General features: G+C 54.7%; 2 protein-coding genes across 6 annotated transcripts in view; one reads left to right on the forward strand and one right to left on the reverse strand.

Annotated features, from left to right (window-relative positions):
* The window catches only part of LOC119954933 (sulfotransferase 1C2-like), a 56,068-nt gene that overhangs the window by 21,467 nt on the left and 12,781 nt on the right, over window positions 1-21,820 (reverse strand). The gene's annotated exons all lie outside the window — the stretch shown is intronic.
* LOC119954944 (sulfotransferase 1C2-like) overlaps window positions 815-21,820 on the forward strand; it is a 143,751-nt gene continuing 122,745 nt past the window's right edge. Inside the window, exons 1-6 of the mRNA XM_038780680.1 lie at window positions 815-1,172; window positions 1,960-2,076; window positions 4,077-4,261; window positions 16,253-16,378; window positions 19,655-19,752; window positions 20,973-21,099. Coding sequence (XP_038636608.1) covers window positions 1,114-1,172; window positions 1,960-2,076; window positions 4,077-4,261; window positions 16,253-16,378; window positions 19,655-19,752; window positions 20,973-21,099 — 712 coding nt within the window. The 5' untranslated portion in view covers window positions 815-1,113. The remainder of the gene's footprint in view (window positions 1,173-1,959; window positions 2,077-4,076; window positions 4,262-16,252; window positions 16,379-19,654; window positions 19,753-20,972; window positions 21,100-21,820) is intronic.

Consider the following 21,820-nt stretch of genomic DNA (forward strand, 5'->3'; position numbering starts at 1 on the left):
TGTGAGAGAGTGTGTGAGAGAGGGGGGGGGGGGAAATGAGAGACACCCATCAGTGTACAGATATCTCCCCTGAGAGAGAGGTGAGTGAGAGACAACAGGTCAGTGTAGCAGAGATCTTCCCCTGAGAGTGAGAGGGGACTGAGAGAACCCCATCCGTGTAAGCAGATATCTCCCTGAGAGAGAGAGGGGACTGAGAGACACCAGTGTACAGATATCTCCCTGAGAGAGAGAGGGGACTGAGAGACACCAGTCAGTGTACAGATATCTCCCTGAGAGAGCGGTGGGACTGAGAGACACCAGTCAGTGTACAGATATCTCCCTGAGAGAGTGGGGACTGAGAGACACCAGTCAGTGTACAGATATCTCCCTGAGGGAGAGAGGGGACTGAGAGACACCAGTCAGTGTACAGATATCTCCCTGAGAGAGAGAGGGGACTGAGAGACACCAGTCAGTGTACAGATATCTCCCTGAGAGAGAGGGGGGACTGAGAGACACCATTCAGTGTACAGATATCTCCCTGAGAGAGAGAGGACTGAGAGACACCAGTCAGTGTACAGATATCTCCCTGAGAGAGAGAGGGGACTGAGAGACACCAGTCGAATTTTTTTTTCCAGGCAGAGGGACGAAACCGAAGTTTGGGTTAACGCAGACCGACCTTGTGTTTGTCTTTGATGGTGCAGAATCTGATCTGCTCTCAGTGTTATCCTTGTGAAAGTGGGGTTCAGAAGCAGTTGGTGTTTCAGCCTGTATTTGCCTCCCGTCCTCTGTGGGTGCGAGTCGGGTTTCTGGGCAGGGAGGAGGAGGAGGAGGATGTAAGTGTGTGTGTGTGTCCCACGTCGAGCAGCCTGTGCACGTTTATGTGGGCATCCAGTTCATTCTCAGGTTCGAAGCAGGACTCAGGCAAGGAGGGATTGGCTGCGAAGCCCAACACAGGGCTGACTGGAGGCAAATCTGTAAATGTAGGCTCCACCCCCAAGGCCTCATTATCAGCCAATTAGGAAACAGTATTCATGTTCTGCAGCCATCTCGGCTTCTTTGAACCTGGCTCCACGCGATATCCCACAGCCACATCGGAGCGGCCCGAACCTCAGGAGCACCACAAACAACCTTCCCATGCACAATGCAAATATCCTGAACAAGACGTTCCGCCTTCCACTGAGATATTATTCCAGGTTTGTCTGTCAAGTCTGAAAATGGGCAACATCTTCCTGTTAGGGGCTGGTTTAGCACACTGGGCTAAATGGCTGACTTTTAAAGCAGACCAAGCAGGCCAGCAGCACGGTTCAATTCCCGCACCAGCCTCCCCGAACAGGCGCCGGAATGTGGCGACTAGGGGCTTTTCACAGTAACTTCACTGAAGCCTACTTGTGACAATGAGCGATTTTCATTTCATTTATAAAGAGCCCCAGGCCAGGACACAATGGAAATAAAGAGTTCTTTCCTCATTATATTGAGTAGACAGAGCTGAGGGACGTCTGCTGCTGGACTGACTGAATAAAGGAAGGTAGTTACTTGGAGCTTTGCCTCTTTAACGTGAGGATCTGACGCTGCTGTGTACTGGAGATAATGGCGTTACCATAACTCCCACTGCAGACCTCCCTGCTGCCCCTCGAGACAGTCAGGCGGCTGGGGCAAGGACACGGCCTGACCATGAAGTTCCCCCATCATTCCTCTCTCTCCAGTGCGCCTCCTTCAACCGCCCAGATTTCTCGAGCTGCTTTCACGTGTTTCTTCACAGTGATTCCTTCGATAAAGCACCGATGTGTCTCTTACCTCGGCGTCGACAACGCTGCCACCACGGTATATCATTGGGTCCTTTTATCTTGGGCTCTCGGGGTGGGGCAGACTGCAGACATATTGGGGGATCTGTTGAACACTTGTTTATTAGAACTACATCAGAACAGGTTACAGGTTACAGATTAGGCGTGGAGCTCTGACCTCACCCAAATTCTCTAACAGTGTCCAACAGCCGACTACCTTGAGTAGAGCCACATCATCATCTACTTCATATATTTGCATATCCCATCCAATATACCTGGAGGACATCAACCACTGGAGACTTGGAGAGAAAACAAGGTAACAGCAGGAGCTCTTTCTCTAGTCCCTACCCTGCTCTCTCTCTCTCTCCCTGTCTCCACATCGCTCGCTCACTGTGTCTACATCGCTCTCTTTGTCTCTACATCACTGTCTCTCTCTCAGTCCCTACCCTGCTCTCTGTTTGTCCTACCCCGCTCTCTCTCTCTTTTCTCTCTCTGTCATGTCTCTTTCGCCCTGTCTGTCTCTCTCTCTCTCTCGCAGTCTCCATCTGTCTCTCACAAACTCTCTTTCATTCTGTCTGTCTCTCTCAGTCTCTTTCAGTCTCTATCTGTCTCACAATCTCTTTTTCTCTCTATTACTACCACGCTCTCTCTGTCTCTACATCGCTGTCTCTCTCTCTCCATCTCTCTCTCTGTCTGTCTCTTTCACTCTGTGTCTCTCTCTCTCTTTTCTCTCTCTGTCTGTCTCTCGCAGTCTCTTTCTCTGTCTGTCTCTGTCTCTTTCTTTCTCTGTCTCTCTTATTATATCTCTCTTTCGCTGTCTGTCTATCTCTGTTGCTCTGCCTGACTCTTTCTTTCTCTCTCTCTCTCTGTCTGATTCTTTCTTTCTGTCTGTCTCGCTCTCGCAGTCTCTTTATCTGTCTATCTCTGTCTCTTTCTTTCTTTCAGTCTCTATCTCTCACAATCTCTCTTTCGCTCTGTCTGTCTCTCTCTCTCTCTCACAGTCTCTGTCTGTCTCTCGCAGTCTCTTTCTCTGTCTGTCTCTGTCTCTCTTTTTTTTTCTCAGTCTCTATCTCTCACAATCTCTCTTTCGCTCTGTCTGTCTCTCTCTCTTTCACAGTCTCTGTTTGTCTCTCTCTGTGCCTCTCATTCTGTTCCTCTGTCTTTTCACAGTAACTTCATTTGAAGCCTACTTGTGACAATAAGCGATTTTCATTTAATTTTCATTCTTCTCTGTCTGTCTCCTTCTCCGCTTCGCTCTGTCGCTTTCACTCTCATCTCTCTAATTGCTGCATCTTTCTCTCTCTCTCTCTCTCTCTCTCTCTCTCTCTGTCTCTCTCTCTCTCTCTCTCTCTCTCTGTCTCTCTATCACTCTATCTCACTCTGATCTCTCTCTCATTCTGAATCTTACCCTGTCTCTCATTCTGTCTCTCCCTTTCTCTGTCTCCTGGTCACCCTCTCTCTCCGAGTGCATGAGAGAGTGTGAGATGGAGGGAGAGTGTGAGAGAAAGAGAGTGTGAGAGAAGGAGAGTGTGTGTGAGAGAGAGGGAGATAGAGTGTAAAAGAGTGTGTGAGAGTGTGAAAGAGAAAGAGTGAAAGAGAGAGAGTGTGTGAGATTGTGTGAGAGGGTGTGAGAGAGTGTGTGAGAGTGTGTGTGAGAGTGTGTGAGAGGGTGAGAGAGAGAGTGTGTGAGAGGGTGTGAGAGAGTGTGTGAGAGAGGGTGAGAGGGAGAGTGTGTGAGAGGGTGTGAGAGAGTGAGAGAGGGTGTGAGAGGGTGTGAGAGAGAGTATGAGAGAGAGTGTGTGAGAGTGTGTGAGAGAGGGTGAGAGAGAGAGTGTGTGAGAGTGTGAGAGAGGGTGTGAGAGAGTAGGAGAGAGTGTGAGAGAGAGTGTGAGAGTGTGAAAGAGAAAGAGTGAAAGAGAGAGTGTGTGAGAGTGTGTGAGAGGGTGAGAGAGAGAGTGTGTGAGAGGGTGTGAGAGAGTGTGAGAGAGAGTGTGTGAGAGAGAGGGAGATAGAGTGTAAAAGAGTGTGTGAGAGTGTGAAAGAGAAAGAGTGAAAGAGAGAGAGAGGGTGTGAGAGGGTGTGAGAGAGTGTGAGAGAGAGTGTGAGAGAGAGAGTGTGTGAGAGGGTGTGAGAGAGTGTGAGAGAGTGTGAGAGTGAGAGAGAGAGTGTGTGAGAGGGTGTGAGAGAGTGTGAGAGAGAGTGTGAGAGAGTGTGAGAGAGAGTGTGTGGGGGGGGGGTGTGAGAGAGAGTGTGGGGGGGGGGGTGAGGGAGACGGAGCCTCTGGGTCCTGAATGAATTGACCATGCTGCTGCCCAGTTTCAGGATCCTGGAGATGGAGCTGGACTATCATCCTGAGCTGCGAGACTTGACAATCAGGAGGCCGCAGCTCAAACTGCTGGAAGATGTCCCCTTACCCGACTGGGTGGTCGATAACTGGGAGACGGTGAAAAACTTCCAGGCCAAGCCCGATGACCTGCTCATCGCCACCTACCCCAAATCAGGTGAATGGCTCCACGGGCCCAGGCTGGAGGGGGAGGGGCCCAGGCTGAAGGGGGAGTGGCCCAGGCTGGAGAGGGACAGGGGGAGGGGCCCAGGCAGGAGATGCCCAGGCAGGAGGGGGAGGGGCCCAGGCTGGAGGGGGTGTCTCAGGCTGGAGGGGGAGAGGCAGGCTGGTGGGGGAGGGGCCCAGGCACAAGGGGGAGGGGCCCAGGCTTGGGGAGGGGCTCAGACTGCAGGGGGAGGGGCCAAGGCCAGGGGGCCAGCAGGCTGGAGGGGGAGGGGGAGGGGCCCAGCCTGGAGGGGGCATTGCCCAGGCTGGAGGGGAGGGGCCCAGGCTGGAGGGGGAGGGGCCCAGGCCAGAGGGATAGGGGCCCAGGCTGGAGGGGGGCCCAGTCTGGAGGGGGAGGGGCCTAGGCTGGAGGGGGAGGGGCCCAGCCTGGAGGGGGAAGGGCCCAGGCTGGAGGGGAAAGGGCCCAGCCTGGAGGGGGAGAGGCTCCAGGCAGGAGGGGGAGGGACCCAGGCTGGAGGGCGTGGGGGAGGGGGAGGGGCCCAGGCTGGAGGGGGAAGGACCTAGGCTGGAGCGGGAGGGGCCCAGGCTGGAGGGTAAGGGGCCCATGCTGGAGGGGGAGGGGTTCAGTCTGGAGGGGGAGGGGCCCAGGCTGGAGGGAGAGGGGCCCAGGCTGGATGGGGAGGGGCCCAGGCTGAAGGTGGAGGGGCCCAGGCTTGAGGGGGAGGGGCCCAGGCTGGAGGGGGAGGGGCCCAGGCTGGAGGGGGAGGGGCCCAGGCTGGTGGGGCCCAGGCTGGAGGGGGGAAGTGTCAAGGCTGAAGGGGGTGGGGCATAGAATGGAGGGAGGGGACCAGGCTGGAGGGGGAGGGGCCCAGTCTGGAGGGGGAGGGGCCCAGGCTGGAGGGGGAGGGGCCCAGGATGGAGGGGCTCAGTCTGGAGGGGAGGGGCCCAGGCTGGAGGGAGGGGCCCAGGCTGGATGGGGAGGGGCCCAGGCTGGAGGTGGAGGGGCCCAGGCTGGAGGGGGAGGGGCTCAGGCTGGATGGGGAGGGGCCCAGGATGGATGGGGAGGGGCCCAGGATGGATGGGGAGGGGCCCAGGCTGGAGGTGGAGGGACCCAGGCTGGAGGGGGTGAGGCCCAGGCTGGTGGGGCCTAGCCTGGAGGGGGGGTGCCAAGGCTGGAGAGGGAGGGGCCTAGAATGGAGGGAGGGGCCCAGGCTGGAGATGGAGGGGCCCAGGCTTGGGGAGGGGCTCAGACTGCAGGGGGAGGGGCCAAGGCCAGGGGGCCAGCAGGCTGGAGGGGGAGGGGCCCAGCCTGGAGGGGGCATTGCCCAGGCTGGAGGGGAGGGGCCCAGGCTGGAGGGGGAGGGGCCCAGGCCAGAGGGGTAGGGGCCCAGGCTGGAGGGGGGCCCAGTCTGGAGGGGGAGGGGCCTAGGCTGGAGGGGGAGGGGCCCAGCCTGGAGGGGGAAGGGCCCAGGCTGGAGGGGAAAGGGCCCAGCCTGGAGGGGGAGAGGCTCCAGGCAGGAGGGGGAGGGACCCAGGCTGGAGGGCGTGGGGGAGGGGGAGGGGCCCAGGCTGGAGGGGGAAGGGCCTAGGCTGGAGCGGGAGGGGCCCAGGCTGGAGGGTAAGGGGCCCACGCTGGAGGGGGAGGGGTTCAGTCTGGAGGGGGAGGGGCCCAGGCTGGAGGGAGAGGGGCCCAGGCTGGATGGGGAGGGGCCCAGGCTGAAGGTGGAGGGGCCCAGGCTTGAGGGGGAGGGGCCCAGGCTGGAGGGGGAGGGAGGGGCCCAGGCTGGAGGGGGAGGGGCCCAGGCTAGTGGGGCCCAGGCTGGAGGGGGGAAGTGTCAAGGCTGAAGGGGGTGGGGCATAGAATGGAGGGAGGGGACCAGGCTGGAGGGGGAGGGGCCCAGTCTGGAGCGGGAGGGGCCCAGGCTGGAGGGGGAGGGGCCCAGGATGGAGGGGCTCAGTCTGGAGGGGAGGGGCCCAGGCTGGAGGGAGGGGCCCAGGCTGGATGGGGAGGGGCCCAGGCTGGAGGTGGAGGGGCCCAGGCTGGAGGGGGAGGGGCTCAGGCTGGATGGGGAGGGGCCCAGGCTGGAGGTGGAGGGACCCAGGCTGGAGGGGGTGAGGCCCAGGCTGGTGGGGCCTAGCCTGGAGGGGGGGTGCCAAGGCTGGAGAAGGAGGGGCCTAGAATGGAGGGAGGGGCCCAGGCTGGAGATGGAGGGGCCCAGGCTGGTGGGGCCCAGGCTGGAGGGGGGGTGCCAAGGCTGGAGAGGGAGGGGCCTAGAATGGAGGGAGGGGACCAGGCTGGAGGGGGAGGGGCCCAGGCTGGAGGGGGAGACGCCCAGGCTCGAGGGGGAGGGGCCCTGGCTGGAGGGGGTGGGGCCCAGGCTGTAGGGGGAGGGGCCCAGGCTTGAGGGGTGGGTCCATTCTGGGGGAGGGGTCCAGGCTGGAGGGGGTGGGAGGGGGAGGGGCCCAGGCTGGAGGGGGGGTGGGGCCCAGGCTGGAGGGGGGGTGGGGCACGCTGGAGGGAGAGAAAATACCTTAAAGCATTTTATAGTTGACAGCGTTGTTACTCTCTCTCTCCGGCTGCCTCGCGGTATCTTTCCGTCCTCTCTCTCTGTCTGTATCTCTCTGTCTCTCTCTCCCTGTCTCTCTCTCTCTGTCTCTCTCACTCTCTCTCCCTCTCTCTCTCCCTGTCTCTCTCACTCTCTCTCTCCCTGTCTCTCTCTCTCTGTCTCTCTCTCTCTCTCTGTCTCTCTCTCTCTGTCTCTCTCTCTCTCTGTCTCTCTCTCACTTTCTCTCCCTGTCTCTCTCTCTCTATCTCTCTCTCCCTGTCTCTCTCTCTCTCTCACTCTCCCTCCCTGTCTCTCTCTCTGTGTGTCTCTCTCTCTGTCTGTCTCTGCCTCTCTCTCTGTCTCTCTCTCCGTCTCTCTCTCTCCCTGTCTCGCTCTCTCACTATCTCCCTGTCTCTCTCTCTGTCTGTCTCTGTCTCTCTCTGTCCCTCTCTGTCTCTCTCTCTCTCTCTCTCTCTCCCTGTCTCGCTCTCTCTCTCTCCCTGTCTCTCTCTCTCTCTTCCTGTCTCTCTCCCTGTCCCCCTCTCTCTGTCTCTCTCTGTGAGTCTCTCTGTCTCTCTCGCTCTCCGTCTCTCTCTCTCTCCCTGTCACTCTCTCTCTCTCTTCCTGTCTCTCTCTTCCTGTCTCTCTCCCTGTCTCTCTCTCTCTCTGTCTCTCCCTCTCTCTCTCTGTCTCTCCCTCTCTCTCCCTGTCTCTCTCTCTCTCCCTGTCTCTCTCTCCCTGTGTCTCTCTCTCCCTGTCTCTCTCTCTCCCTGTCTCTCTCTCTCTCTCTCCCTGTCTCTCTCTCTCTCTCTCCCTGTCTCTCTCTCTTTCCCCCCCGTCTCTCTGTCTCTCTCTCCCTGTCTCTCTCGCTCTCCTTGTCTCTTTCTCTCTCTCTCTCTCACTCTCTCCCTCTGTCTCTCTCTGTGTCTCCCTCTCTCTGTCTGTCTCTGTCTCTCTGTCTCTCTCTCTCTCCCTGTCTCGCTCTCTCTCTCTCCCTGTCTCTCTCTCTCTCTCCCTGTCTCTCTCTCTCTCTCCCTGTCCCCCTCTCTCTGTGAGTCTCTCTGTCTCTCTCTCTCTCCCTGTCTCTCTCTCTCTCTCCCTTGTCTCTCTCTCCCTGTCTCTCTCTCTCCCTGTCTCTCTCTCTCTCTCCCTGTCTCTCTCTCTCCCTGTCTCTCTCTCTCTCTCTCTCCCTGTCTCTCTGTCTCTCTCTCCCTGTCTCTCTCGTCCCCTTGTCTCTTTCTCTCTCTCTCTCTCTGTCTCTCTCGCTGTCTCTTTGTTTTATAGCATCACAGAATTTACAGTGCAGAAGAAGGCCATTCAGCCCATTGAGTCTGCATCGGCCATCCGAAAGAGCACCCCACCCAAGCCCACACTCCCACCCCATCCCCGTAACCTGGTAACCCAACCTCTTTGGACACTAAGGGAAATTTAGCAAGGCCAATCCAGCTAACCTGCATGTCTTTGGTCGGGATCGTCAGTGTTGGTTGGTGGGTTTGGGTGTGGGTCTGGATATTTAATGTAGGTGATCTTCATGGGGTCACTGGAGTCGGGGTCGTAGTCGCTGAAGTGGGGGCTGTAGGGTGGAGTTCTGTGGCTGTCCTTAGTTTCACAGTCACTGTCACTGTCTCTGCTGTGGCAGCTTGTGGGCGTTCCGGGGCGTGGTCTGGAGTCAGTGGGCGGAGTCGAGGTCGAGTCCGATGAGGAACTGGTCTGTGAGGGGGAGGGTGGAAATGTGTCTCTTGTGGGCGGGGCGGGGTGTTCTGCTGCATCGAGCAGGACATGGTGCGAGTGGTTTGACTGTGTTCCATAAGCCTTTAGTTGGTTAATATGAAACCACGCAGTCTTACCATTGGGGTACTTTATCCTATAAACTGAGGGGCTGATTTTGTCCGAAATTGAGTACGGGCCGGAAAATTTAGGAGCCAAAAACGTGCTGGGGTTATAAACAGATAGCATAACCTGTTGTCCAACCTGAAATTCTGTGGGGTGTACATTCTTGTTGAAACAGGCCGTGCTCTGTTTTCGTCATTTTCCCAATGTTACTGCGGCTGCTAACTGTGCAGACCTCACAGTTTCCACTAATTCTTTGACTGCTTTCTCGTGTGTGAGGGCCGTCATTTCGGGGCTAGTCATGTCCAGTCCTAAAAGGCATTCTGTTCCTTTCATAGGGCGTCCGGTCATGAGTGTGTGTGGGGTGAATCCTGTGGATGATGAAACTGTATTTCGGATGAACATTAGTGCGAATGGCAGCACTGAATCCCAAGTCGAATTGTTCTCCTGTACCATCTTCCTAAGGGTCGATTTTAGGGTCTGATTCATGCGTTCTACTATCCCGCTTGACTGGGGGTGATACGCAATGTGGAAATTCTGTTTGATTCTGAATATGGTCAGGGCGTTCTTCATGACCCGTCCTGTAAAGTGAGATTCCTGATCTGACTCTATACTTCTGGGGAGACCCCATCTGGTAAAGATGTGGTGGGTCAGGATCTTTGCAGCTGTCTTAGCTGTGTTGGTTCATGAAGGGAAGGCCTCTGCCCATTTGGTAAAGGTATCTATAACCACCAGAACATATTTATAGCCATTCCTGCAAGGGGGCAATGGTCCTATAAAATCGATCTGGAGGTTTGTCCAGGGGCCATTAACGGGGCGAGTGTGGCTGAGTTGTTCCTTCTTTGAATACCTCTCTGGGTTATTCTGTGCACAAATTAGACAATTCTCGATGTCGTGTGTCACATCTTGTCGTAAGTTGGGCCACCAACAGAGTTGTCTGATGTGTCTTGTGGTCGGGTCGATCCCTTGGTGTCCATGACTGTCATGGACTAAGGCAATCATTTGATTCCTGTCTTGTTCAGGAACCACATATAGTTTGTCTTTAATGATCACACCCTCATGTGTGGTCAAAGCGTGTTTGAATCTATCATATTGTGCTACAAATGTAAGCAATGGCCACGAGCTCTGCTGCCTGCGCGCCTAAGTGACCCGGTAATTTTAATGCAATCTCTTCTAGTGCGCGACCCTGCGCATCCTCCACATAGATCCCGCATCCAGTGATGCGTTCTCCATCTAAAACTGTGGATGAACCGTCCACATATATTTTCTGTGGGGCACACGTGTCTGTGTGCTGGGGGCTCTGGCTTGAATTCCCTATCTTCCTGGGGGCGTCTTTGCAATGAAGGGTCCTGTGTTGTGTAGGGGTGCTACAATCTCACATTCATGGGGCTGTCCTGGATAATGGAGGTTGTCTGCTAAAAATGTGTGTGTCCTGGTCCGTTTAACTGTTATGTCCCGTCCTTGTAACAGTAACGTCCACCTAGCTGCTCTTATCTGGCTCACTGAACCGTCCTTCAGTCGACCGTCTAGGAGTAACTGTGTGGGGGTGTGCTCGGTCAAAATGGTGATGGGATTGAGTCCGGTAATGTACGAGAAGTACTGAACTGCCCAGAAAACTGCTAGGAGGTGCCTCTCGCAGGCTGAAAATCCTTGTTCTACGGGGTCTAAAAGTCGTGAGGCATAAGCCACTGGTCGTAGCTGCTCGTGCCGTTCCTGAAGGAGCACGGCCGAGAGGGTCAGATCTGTGCTCGCTACCTCTATTGCATAGGGGGAGAGTTGGTCTGGGACTTGTAGCGCGGGTGCTGCGCTAAGGGCCTTCTTTAATTCTTCCACAGCCTCTGTATGCTGCGGAAGCCATTCCCAAGGGGCTCCTTTCTTAAGGAGGTCTGAGAGTGGGGCTGCCTTTGTCGCAAAACCATCGATATGGTTCCGACAGTACCCAACCAGTCCTAAAAACGACCGGAGGGCTGAAACATTCTGGGGAAGGGGCAATTTGACAATCGATTCAATTCTTTTGAATTCGATCTCGCGTTTGCCGTGCGTGATGACTGGACCCAAATACATCACTTGGTTCTCTAATATTTGGGCCTTTCTGGGGTTAACTTTACATCCGATTGAGTTCAGAAGTTCCAGGAGTTCGGCCAGAAGCGTGATGTGCTCTGCCTTGGTGTCTGTCTGCAGTAATAGGTCGTCCACATACTGTACCAGACATTCGGGTCGGGAAAATTTGACTAAACCATTTGCCAGCTGTCGGTGGAAAATGGAGGGGGAATTGTGGAATCCTTGTGGGAGGCATGTCCACGTATACTGCTGTCCTTTACATGTGAAGGCAAATGCTCTAATAAGCTTTCTATCACTTTTCCAATTTCTCCCTCTGCCTCTAGGGGAAATCGATACTGTCTCTGTGGTCTGGGGTCAGGTCCAGTAACTTGAACTTGTCCAGTCATTCTGCCGCAGTCGTGCCGGTGACTGGCAAATGCTGTCCTGTGTCGGTTCAAAACTGCCCTAACTTGCCTGTCCGTGTTAAGCGTGGTCGGGTCGAAACAATAGTCGCCTACTGCGCTAATCCGATTTGCATACTCTCCTACTGTGAGAGTTGCGGGTGCTCTGTCAGATTTTGCCATTCTCCAGACACACTGATTTACTGGATCGAACGACAGGCTATGGGCATTCATAAAGTCAATGCCCAGTATGTGTTCTGCTGTGCGGGGCAGACTAACTAAAACAATGGAGTGTCTGGTGGAGATGTTCCCTAGCTGAATTGCTACAGGGGCTGTAATGTGTCCCTGCTGCGAGTGACCTGTAAGTCCGCTGAGTGTAATTGTGGATGTGGTCGGCCACGTGTCTGCCTGTGCTGTAATGGTGGAATTAATTGTTGTCTCCTGTGTCCCAAAGTAATTCTATGGGCTTCCCTCTAATCTTTGCTGTGACTACCGGCCTTCCGGATTGGTCCCAGAGGGTGTCACAGACCCAAGTGGGGGAGCCCGAACACCGTCAGTCCGTTCTGTCCTGACTGCGTCCCTATACTGTGAAGAGGCTTAGGTTTGTTCCTGTTCAGAGTGCCTGTCTGCTGGCCTCTCTGAGATCTCTCTGAGATCTCTGTGGGCCGTTGCATTCCCTTGCAAAATGTCCTAACTGACCACAGTTGTAGCATTCCTGCGACTTCTGTGGGGGGCTGTTCTTTCCCTCGTTTACCCATGCGGGGTTTTGGTGCGCTCTCACTGCCTGAATATCTGCTGCAGCCTGAGCTTCCTCTGGGGTCTTCACTTTAACTTTGCCCTGGACAGATTGTTCCCAAGCGCGGGACAATCTTTTCAGAACCCATTTCTCACTATGGGCCTCTTCTGAGGGGTCGTAACTACTACAAACATTCTGTCCTGCATCTGTGGCATGGGAGATTATGGTGCGGGTCCATTTAACCATATTGTCTCGGGTTAAATGTGCGCGGTCTAAATCACCAAAAACGGCAGTGAAATGGATCCACAGCCTTTCTGCGAATGGTATGGGATGCTCTCCTCTTTTGCCTACATCTATTTAGGCCTTCGACTGGGTCTCCTCTATTGTACCCTATCGCGTCTAAAATAGATGTATGCATCTCCTCTAGTGTGCCTCCTCCAACGTTCTGTGGGTCGGGGAGGGCTGCAACTACCGATGTGTCTAAACTCAAAACAGTGAGCTTCACCTGCTCTCTTTCATCCAGGCCGTACATGGTAGCCTGCTGTTTCACTTTCGCGAAAAATTGGTGGGGGTCTGCGGTGGGGAGAAACGGGGTGATTTTCTCACACGCGTCCCTGAGTTGTGTTACAGTTAAGGGGGTGGTGTAGGTGATGTCGGGTGCGCCGTCTGTGGTTGCCTTTCTTTGGGTGGTGACTGGGTTCATAGGTGCGGGTGCTATCTGATCTGTGGGGGGTTGGGGTGCTTTCCTTTTCTGTAGCGCTGCTGGCGCACATGTTCCCTGAACATATCGCTGCGCTGTCTCGCTTAATTCTTGCCAATCTGGGGCATTTTCCTCTTCTAACTGTGTTCCAAAGGTGCTTTGCAACCCATTCTGTACTGAAAGCAACGATTGCAGCTCTGCAATCTGCTTCCTACACTTTGCGTGGTCCACTGTGCTTTGCCTTTGCTCAGTGGTGGCAGCATGGAGTGCTCTTAAAGCTGCCTTTAGGTCAGAGCATTGCCTCTGCAATGCCTCTACCTGCTTTTCTGATTCATCTCGTATCAGGACTGCATGTTGCACATCTTGATAGGCTTTTTCGTATTGGGTTTGGGAACTGCTCAGATGGGCTAGACACGACTGATGTGCCCTCTTGGCATCATCCACCTCTCTACCCTTCTCTGCCAGCTTCCCTCTTAGCTCGAGGTTTTCCCTTTCGATGTCCCTGACATCCACTTTATTCATTCTATTTCATTCCTCTAACTCTGCTCGGAGCGTCCGAACGACCTCCTCTGTGCCTCGCAATTGTGCCAAGCAGGACACAATTGCCATCGGCTTGCGTGCTTTACTTAGATTCTTTTTATGAATTTGAGAGAGGTTCTCCCACCAAGTATGTCCTATACTCCCGGGACCTGTCTCCTCATTCATACTGAACTCGTTCCAAAGGGGCCATCCTTTCCCTTTGAGATATTTCCTGAGTTCCAGCTCCCATACGGGACACTGGCCTACTCTGCTACTGCTGGTCGCTGCCACCACAAACTGCTCTGGGTTCATGAGGCGTTCCATTGCCTGCATGGCCATTTCCTCTTTCTGTCTTTAATTTGGAACAGGGGATGATCAGGTAATGTTTTAAAATACGAGTGCGGCTTTTGCTATGTTCCGATTACAAAAATCTCTCAGTTTAACCTTACAACCCTGTTAGTTACGCATGCAAAAACACACTTCCGAATTATCGTTATTGATTTGAACTCCTTGAACACTTGTGATATTTCCTTTTTCCCAATTAGATTTCCAATTCAAATTTCTGGGTTCTCTCGGAGTGGGGCGGAGGGGGAGGGGGGGAGGGGGGGGGGGGGGCACTTCTAATCGAGCCCCGTCGGATGTCGCCACTAAATGTTGGTCGTTCTGGGTGAGTGTGCTTAACACTCGCTTTGGCTCTGTTTCTCGTTCTAAGCTCTGGAGTCGCCAGGTGCCGTAAAGACACCGCCACAGGTTTCAAGGAGAAGTTCAAAGCAATAAAGCTGTACACCAATTAGAAAGTCCAAAACAATTAGAGTTTATTATAACACAATTATAATAACACTCATGCACACGCTGAAGATTAAACTTACTTCTACCACTAAACAACTAATACTTAGCTAAGAAGGAACTGCGAGGTCATGGAACAAGGCCTTTGTTCTGTTCTGGTCTGCAGGCTTCGAATCGCTATCAGTTGGCAAGGGTGTCAGTAATGCTGGTTATAGGTAGCGGTCGTCGTTAGGCACTTACTGGTTGGTGGCTGCTGCTCAACGGTTGGTGTAGAAGACAGGGGCCTGGAGGCTGGAGTCAGAGGCCGGAGACAGGAGACTGAACCATGTGTGGGACCTTTCTTTGAAAGGTCCCAGGGGGTCCGCGCCCCTTTGGGCGGACTCCCTTACCTGCTTGGAATCGATTGGGTCTCTTCCCAATCGATATTTTTTGAACCCCCCAATGATTGGGCCATTCCTTGGTTGCTGGGGCGGTTCTTACAACTTATTGTCCTGGGCTTCTCTGGCGCCACTGGGTCTGGTCTCCTATTGAATGTATCGATTAATACTTAATTTGTGTCCATTGTATCTGGGACTTGCCCGGTATCACCTCATTAATATGCTAACGACTTCTCTTTCACAGCGCTGCCTGGTCTCTGCAGCAGTCAGAAACCGGTTTCTGCAGTTGTCCCAATACATAATTGCTCTGCAAGCTGTTTGCTCTTTAACATGTCCGTTTTCCCAGCACTCTTTGCAGTCTTCCATTTTGTGTTCGTTAGTGGCCACCTCAGGTGGCTACAACACTCTCTCTGTTCCTCTCTCTCTCTGTCACACTCTCTCTGTTCCTCTCTCTCTCTGTCACACTCTCTCTCTCACTCTCTCTGTTCCTCTCTCTCTCTGTCACACTCTCTCTGTTCCTCTCTCTCTCTGTCACACTCTCTGTTCCTCTCTCTCTCTGTCACACTCTCTCTGTTCCTCTCTCTCTCTGTCACACTCTCTCTCTGTCACACTCTCTCTGTTCCTCTCTCTCTCTGTCACACTCTCTCTGTCACACTCTCTCTCTGTCACACTCTCTCTGTTCCTCTCTCTCTCTGTCACACTCTCTCTCTGTCACACTCTCTCTGTCACACTCTCTCTCTCACTCTCTCTGTTCCTCCCTCTCTCTGTCACACTCTCTCTCTCACTCTCTCTGTCCCACTCTCTCTGTCACTTGCTCTGTCCCACTCTCTCTGTCCCACTCTCTCTGTCACACTCTCTCTGTCACACTCTCTCTCTCACTCTCTGTTCCTCCCTCTCTCTGTCACATTCTCTCTCTCACTCTCTCTGTTCCTCCCTCTCTCTGTCACACTCTCTCTCTCACTCTCTCTGTTCCACTCTCTGTCACTCTCTCTCTGTCACACTCTCTCTCTGTCACACTCTCTCTCACTCTCTCTGTTCCTCCCTCTCTTTCACACTCTCTCTCACACTCTCTGTCACACTCTCTCTCTGTCACACTCTCTCTCACACTCTCTCTGTCACACTCTCTCTCTCTCTCTCTGTTCCTCCCTCTCTCTGTCACACTCTCTGTCACACTCTCTCTGTTCCTCTCTCTCTCTCTCTCTCTCTGTTCCTCTCTCTCTCTGTCACACTCTCTCTCACTCTCTCTCTCTCTTCCTCTCTCTCTCTGTCACACTCTCTCTCTCACTCTCTCTGTTCCTCTCTCTCTCTGTCACACTCTCTCTGTTCCTCTCTCTCTCTCACACTCTCTCTGTTCCTCTCTCTCTCTCACTCTCTCTCTCTTCCTCTCTCTCTCTGTCACACTCTCTCTCACTCTCTCTGTTCCTCTCTCTCACACTCTCTGTTCCTCTCTCTCTCACTCTCTCCCTCTCTCTCTCTGTCACACTCTCTCTCTCACTCTCTCTGTCTCGCTCTCTCTCTCTGTCTTGATGTGTTGGGTAAGCTGCGTCTATGTGGACTGCGTTTGATGCAGTGAAGCGAGAGACAGGCTTCCAACACTTGATGAGATGCAACACGATTTTATTTAACATCTAAACTGTGATACATGTTCAACTCTGGGTGGCACGATGCTGACTTGGCTGGAGACCTGATACTAGCCTAACCAAACATACTGGCTACCACATGGTGTTTGCACTGGCTGCTGCTCACGGGCTCCGACTGTCTCAGAGGCTGGGTCCCGAGAGAACGGGAAACCTAGTGCCCTCTGGCTTTATAGTGGCCGTGTCCTGTCTGCTGATTGGCTGCTGTGTTCTGTTCGCTTTCTGGTCATCCTGTGAGCCAATCACTGCCTGTCTGCACTCCACAATATACATAGATATATATGATGACATGTCTCTCTCTCTCTCCCTGTCTCTCTCTCTCTCTCTCTCTGTCTGTCTCTGTCTCTGTCTCTCTCCCTGTCTCTCTCTCTTTCTCTCCCTCTCTCTCACTCTCTCTCTCTCTCTCCACAGGGACAACGTGGATGCAGGAAATTGTGGATCTGATCAATCAGAACGGTGACGTGAAGATGTGTAAACGAGCTCCCATCTACGAACGAATCCCCCTCCTTGAAATCTTTCAGGATAAGGGGCCATCTGGTGAGACCCTTTATCTCGGGGAGGTGGGGAGGTGGGGGAGCGGGGGTGGGGGGGGGGGGTTGGGCTGTAAGAGTTGGGAAGTTTTGCTCCAACTGTTGGTGTTTCTGCAGCTGGAGTACTGCGTATGGTTTGGTTCTCCTTACTCACGGAGAGAGAGACTGGTGTCGGAGGCAGTTCAGAGGAGGTTCCCCGGGGCAATGCCTGGGATGGGGGGGGGGGGGTATTTGTCTTGTGAGGTTTGGGCAGGTTGGGGCGACACACCCATTGGAGTTTAGAAGAATGAGAGCTGTTCTTAGTGAAACGTATCAGATTGTGAGGGGAGGGGGGGGTGGGCTCGACACGGCGAATGCTAAGAGGATGTTTCCTCCTCATTGCGGGGGGGGGGGGGCGTGGAATATAGAATGAGGTGGTGGGGCAGGGGCACAGTTTCAGGATAAGGGGCTCTGTGGGAGGGACCCGTACCCCGGGGTCAGTAAGTGCTGTCATGTGAGTGTCCTTTTCAGAAAGGTTTTTGTCATATCACATGGGTTCAGTGATGTCATTGTGTGGGTGGAGCTGGGCTGTGGCTCTGTGATGTTTTTGGTCTTGCTTTCATTTTCCCCTCATTTCCAATTCAAGCGGCGTGAATTCATTTCATTGTTCAAGCTGCTTGATCTGAATTCTTGCCATTTCCAATGATTCTGACTGTGTCTGGGGCAATTTAAAATACTCAGCTACCGCCACAATCACCTCTTCTTTGCCTACTTTGTCAGGCAATGTTAACTGCAATGTTTTGGCCAAATCCAAAAGCCTTTTCTTAATCTCTGTTTGTAAGGTGTTGTGTGTGACCTTCTCCACCCCTAAAAACATCTGAGCCTCGGAAAGAGCCGTTGTCCACAGCACACTCCCTATTTAAACTTGAACACAACACCTGACAAGCAAACATAAATCTGCTCACCCCTCACTGTGTATAAGTCCACTCAGCCAACCCAATAACGAACGATAGACTTTTATCCCGGACGAGCCCCCAATTTGTTATGGGCCAGGGTATAAAAACTCCAAATTGTATAATGGAGTTCACCTGATCTACAACCTTTATGCTGAATTTGGCTCGGATGGGTACCAGAGCAGTCACTTCAGGTGTTATTGAACAGACTTCCCAGATATTTAAATCAAACAAGCTTTATTTTAAGAATTTATTTTAATTTATAGAAACACACAGCAAGAATTGTTGTCAATTACAAAGTAAAAGACACCACACAGCTACAGTAATCAATGTAGAACACTTAATGAATTCCCCCTTAACTGTTCCAATTCAAAAACAATATCCCATGAACTATAAAACATTGAATAAGCCTGGCTTTCCCGTGAGATTCTGACCGCGTCTCACCGGCAGGTTTAAATCCGCCCGGAAAGCAAACTTTATCTTTTAAGTTACTAAGGCAGCAGGTAGCTAGAATCAATGGGATTTTTTTTATTGGAGTAACTCTTTAAAATGAAAATAGAGAAAGACGCGAACAAAACACTTTTCTCTTCCCGAGTCCACGGCAGTCAAATCAAAAAAGCAAGCGAAACCAAAAATCTCACAGAGCCACAGCCCAGTTCCACCCACACAATGACATCACTAAAGCCACGTGATAAGACAAAGACCTTTCTTAAAGCGACACTCACATTACAGTGCGCATGGGGGACCTGTATCTCGTGGAGAGTCGGCACCATAGAGGATCTGTACCCCGGGGGGAGTCAGTGTCTGAGGGGGAGTCCCTAACCCCGGGGAGACTGTGTCTGAGGGGGGTCCCTAACCCCGGGGAGACTGTGTCTGAGGGGGGGGGGTCCCATACCCCGGGGAGAGTCAGTGACTGAGGAGGGGTCCCGTACCCGGGGAGAGTCAGTGACTGAGGAGGGGTCCCGTACCCCGGGGAGAGTCAGTGCCTGTGGGGGGTCCCATACCCCGGGGAGAGTCAGTGTCTGAGGGGGGGTCCTGTACCCTGTGGAGACTGTGGCTGAGGGGGGGTCCTGTACCCCGGGGAGAGTCAGTGTCTGAGGGGGGGTCCCGTACACCGGGTTGAGTCAGAGGGGGGTCCTGTACCCCGGGGAGTCAGTGTCTGAGGGGGGGTCCCATACCCCGGAGAGAGTCAGTGTCTGAGGGGAGGGGGGTCCCGTACCCCGGGGAGAGTCAGTGTCTGAGGGGGGGGTCCCATACCCCGGGGAGAGTCAGTGTCTGAGGGGGGTTCCATACCCCGGGGAGAGTCAGTGTCTGAGGGGGGCCCCGTACCCCGGGGAGAGTCAGTGTCTGAGGGGGGGGGGGTCCCCTACCCCGGGGAGAGTCAGTGTCTGAGGGGGGTCCCATACCCCGGGGAGAGTCAGTGTCTGAGGGGGGGCCCCGTACCCCGGGGAGAGTCAGTGTCTGAGGGGGGTCCCATACCCCGGGGAGAGTCAGTGTCTGAGGGGGGGTCCCGTACCCCGGGGAGAGTCAGTGTCTGAGGGGGGCCCCGTACCCCGGGGAGAGTCAGTGTCTGAGGGGGGGGGGTCCCCTACCCTGGGGAGGGTCAGTGTCTGAGGGGGGGGCCCATACCCCGGGGAGAGTCAGTGTCTGAGGGGGGCCCCGTACCCGGGGGAGAGTCAGTGTCTGAGGGGGGTCCCAATACCCGGGGAGCAGTCCAGTGTCTGAGGGGGGGTCCCATACCCCGGGGAGTCAGTATCTGAGGGGTGTCCCACACCCCGGGGAGAGTCAGTGTCTGAGGAGGGGGTCCCTTACCCCGGGAGAGCTGACTTGAGGGGGGTCCCGTACCCCGGGGATAGTCAGTGACTGAAGGGGGGTCCCGTACCCGGGGAAGTCAGTGCTCTGTGGGGGGGTCCCAGACCGGAATAGTCAGTGTCTGAGGGGTGGTGTCCCATACCCAGTGGAGTCAGTATCTGAGAGGGTGTCCACACCCCGGGGAGAGTAGTGTCGGAGAGGGGGGTCCCGTCCCCGGGAGAGGCAGTGACTTGAGGGTGTTCCCGTAACCCCGGGGGAGTCATGACTGAGGAGGGGTCCCGTACCCCGGGGAGAGTCAGTGTCTGAGGGGGGTCCTGTACCCCGGGGAGAGTCAGTGTCTGAGGGGGGGTCCCGTACCCCGGGGAGAGTCAGTGTCAGAGGGGGGGGGTCCCATACCCGGGGAGAGTCAGTGTCTGAGGGGGGGGTCCCATACCAAGGGGAGAGTCAGTGCCCATGGAGGAGTGCGCCCTGGGGAGAGTGGTGTCTACAATGTGAGCTGGATAATTTGAGCGGAATGTTGTAACATCTCCATCTCGCAGGTATTGAACTGATTGTGAAAATGGCGTCTCCGAGGGTGATTAAAACTCACCTCCCGATCCAACTGGTTCCCAAATCCTTCTGGGAGCAGGACTGTAAGGTAGGGACCCGGGACACATCGCTCCCTCCTCCCCCCAATGACACCCATTGACCCTGTAAACCCCTCATCCCTCACCCTGTTCAACACTCCCTCACACCTCCCTCCCTCAGTCCCCAAACTGTGGGACTCCCTCACCCTCCCTCCCTCAGTCCTCAAACTGTGGGACTCCCTCACTCCCCCCTCCCTCAGGCTCCAAACTGTGGGACTCCCTCACTCCCCCCTCCCTCAGCCTCCAAACTGTGGGACTCCCTCACCCCCCCCCTCAGGCTCCAAACTGTGGGACTCCCTCACTCCCCCCTCCCTCAGTCCCCAAACTGTGGGACTCCCTCACTCCCCCCTCCCACACTCCCCCCTCCCTCAGTCCCCAAACTGTGAGACTCCCTCACTCCCCCCTCCCTCAGGCTCCAAACTGTGAGACTCCCTCACCTCCCCCCTCCCTCAGTCCCCAAACTGTGAGACTCCCTCACTCCCCCCTCCCTCAGGCTCCAAACTGTGAGACTCCCTCACTCCCCCCTCCCTCAGTCTCCAAACTGTGAGACTCCCTCACTCCCCCCTCCCTCAGTCCCCAAACTGTGAGACTCCCTCACTCCCCCCCTCCCTCAGTCCCCAAACTGTGGGACTCCCTCACTCCCCCTCCCTCAGTCCCCAAACTGTGAGACTCCCTCACTCCCCCCTCCCTCAGTCCCCAAACTGTGGGACTCCCTCCCTCCCCCCCCCTCCCTCAGTCTCCAAACTGTGGGACTCCCTCACTCCCCCCTCCCTCAGTCTCCAAACTGTGGGACTCCCTCCCTCCCCCCCTCCCTCAGTCTCCAAACTGTGAGACTCCCTCACTCCCCCCTCCCTCAGTCCCCAAACTGTGGGACTCCCTCACTCCCCCTCCCTCAGTCCCCAAACTTGTGGGTCTCCCTCCCTCCCCCCTCCCTCAGTCTCCAAAACTGTGAGACTCCCTCACTCCCCCCTCCCTCAGTCCCCAAACTGTGGGGCTCCCTCACTCCCCCCTCCCTCCGTCCCCAAACTGTGGGACTCCCTCACTTCCCCCCTCCCTCAGTCTCCAAACTGTGGGACTCCCTCACTCCCCCTCCCTCAGTCCCCAACTGGGACTCCCTCACTCCCCCCTCCCTCAGTCCCCAAACTGTGAGACTCCCTCACTCCCCCCTCACTCAGACAGGTCAGAGGGAAGAGTGAGGACTCCCTAATGGATTTGTGTTTCCTCTTCCCAGACCATAGTAGTGGCTCGAAACGCCAAAGATAATCTTGTGTCGTATTTTCATTTCCTTCGGATGGACAACACAATGCCGGAACCGGGAGACTGGCCGGAATTCTTCCAAAAATTCCTGCACGGACAAGGTGAGATTTCTCCGCACATCAACAAACCCCAAACTGAGCATCAAACACTCCCAGGACAGGTACAGCACGGGGTTAGATACAGAGTAAAGCTCCCTCTACACTGTCCCCATCAAACACTCCCAGGACAGGTACAGCACGGGGTTAGATACAGAGTAAAGCTCCCTCTACACTGTCCCCATCAAACACTCCCAGGACAGGTACAGCACGGGGTTAGATACAGAGTAAAGCTCCCTCTACACTGTCCCCATCAAACACTCCCAGGACAGGTACAGCACGGGGTTAGATACAGAGTAAAGCTCCCTCTACACTGTCCCCATCAAACACTCCCAGGACAGGTACAGCACGGGGTTAGATACAGAGTAAAGCTCCCTCTACACTGTCCCCATCAAACACTCCCAGGACAGGTACAGCACGGGGTTAGATACAGAGTAAAGCTCCCTCTACACTGTCCCCATCAAACACTCCCAGGACAGGTACAGCACGGGGTTAGATACAGAGTAAAGCTCCCTCTACACTGTCCCCATCAAACACTCCCAGGACAGGTACAGCACGGGGTTAGATACAGAGTAAAGCTCCCTCTACACTGTCCCCATCAAACACTCCCAGGACAGGTACAGCACGGGGTTAGATACAGAGTAAAGCTCCCTCTACACTGTCCCCATCAAACACTCCCAGGACAGGTACAGCACGGGGTTAGATACAGAGTAAAGCTCCTCTACAC

Source organism: Scyliorhinus canicula, chromosome 20 (assembly GCF_902713615.1).
Source record: "Scyliorhinus canicula chromosome 20, sScyCan1.1, whole genome shotgun sequence".
NCBI lineage: Eukaryota > Metazoa > Chordata > Chondrichthyes > Carcharhiniformes > Scyliorhinidae > Scyliorhinus > Scyliorhinus canicula.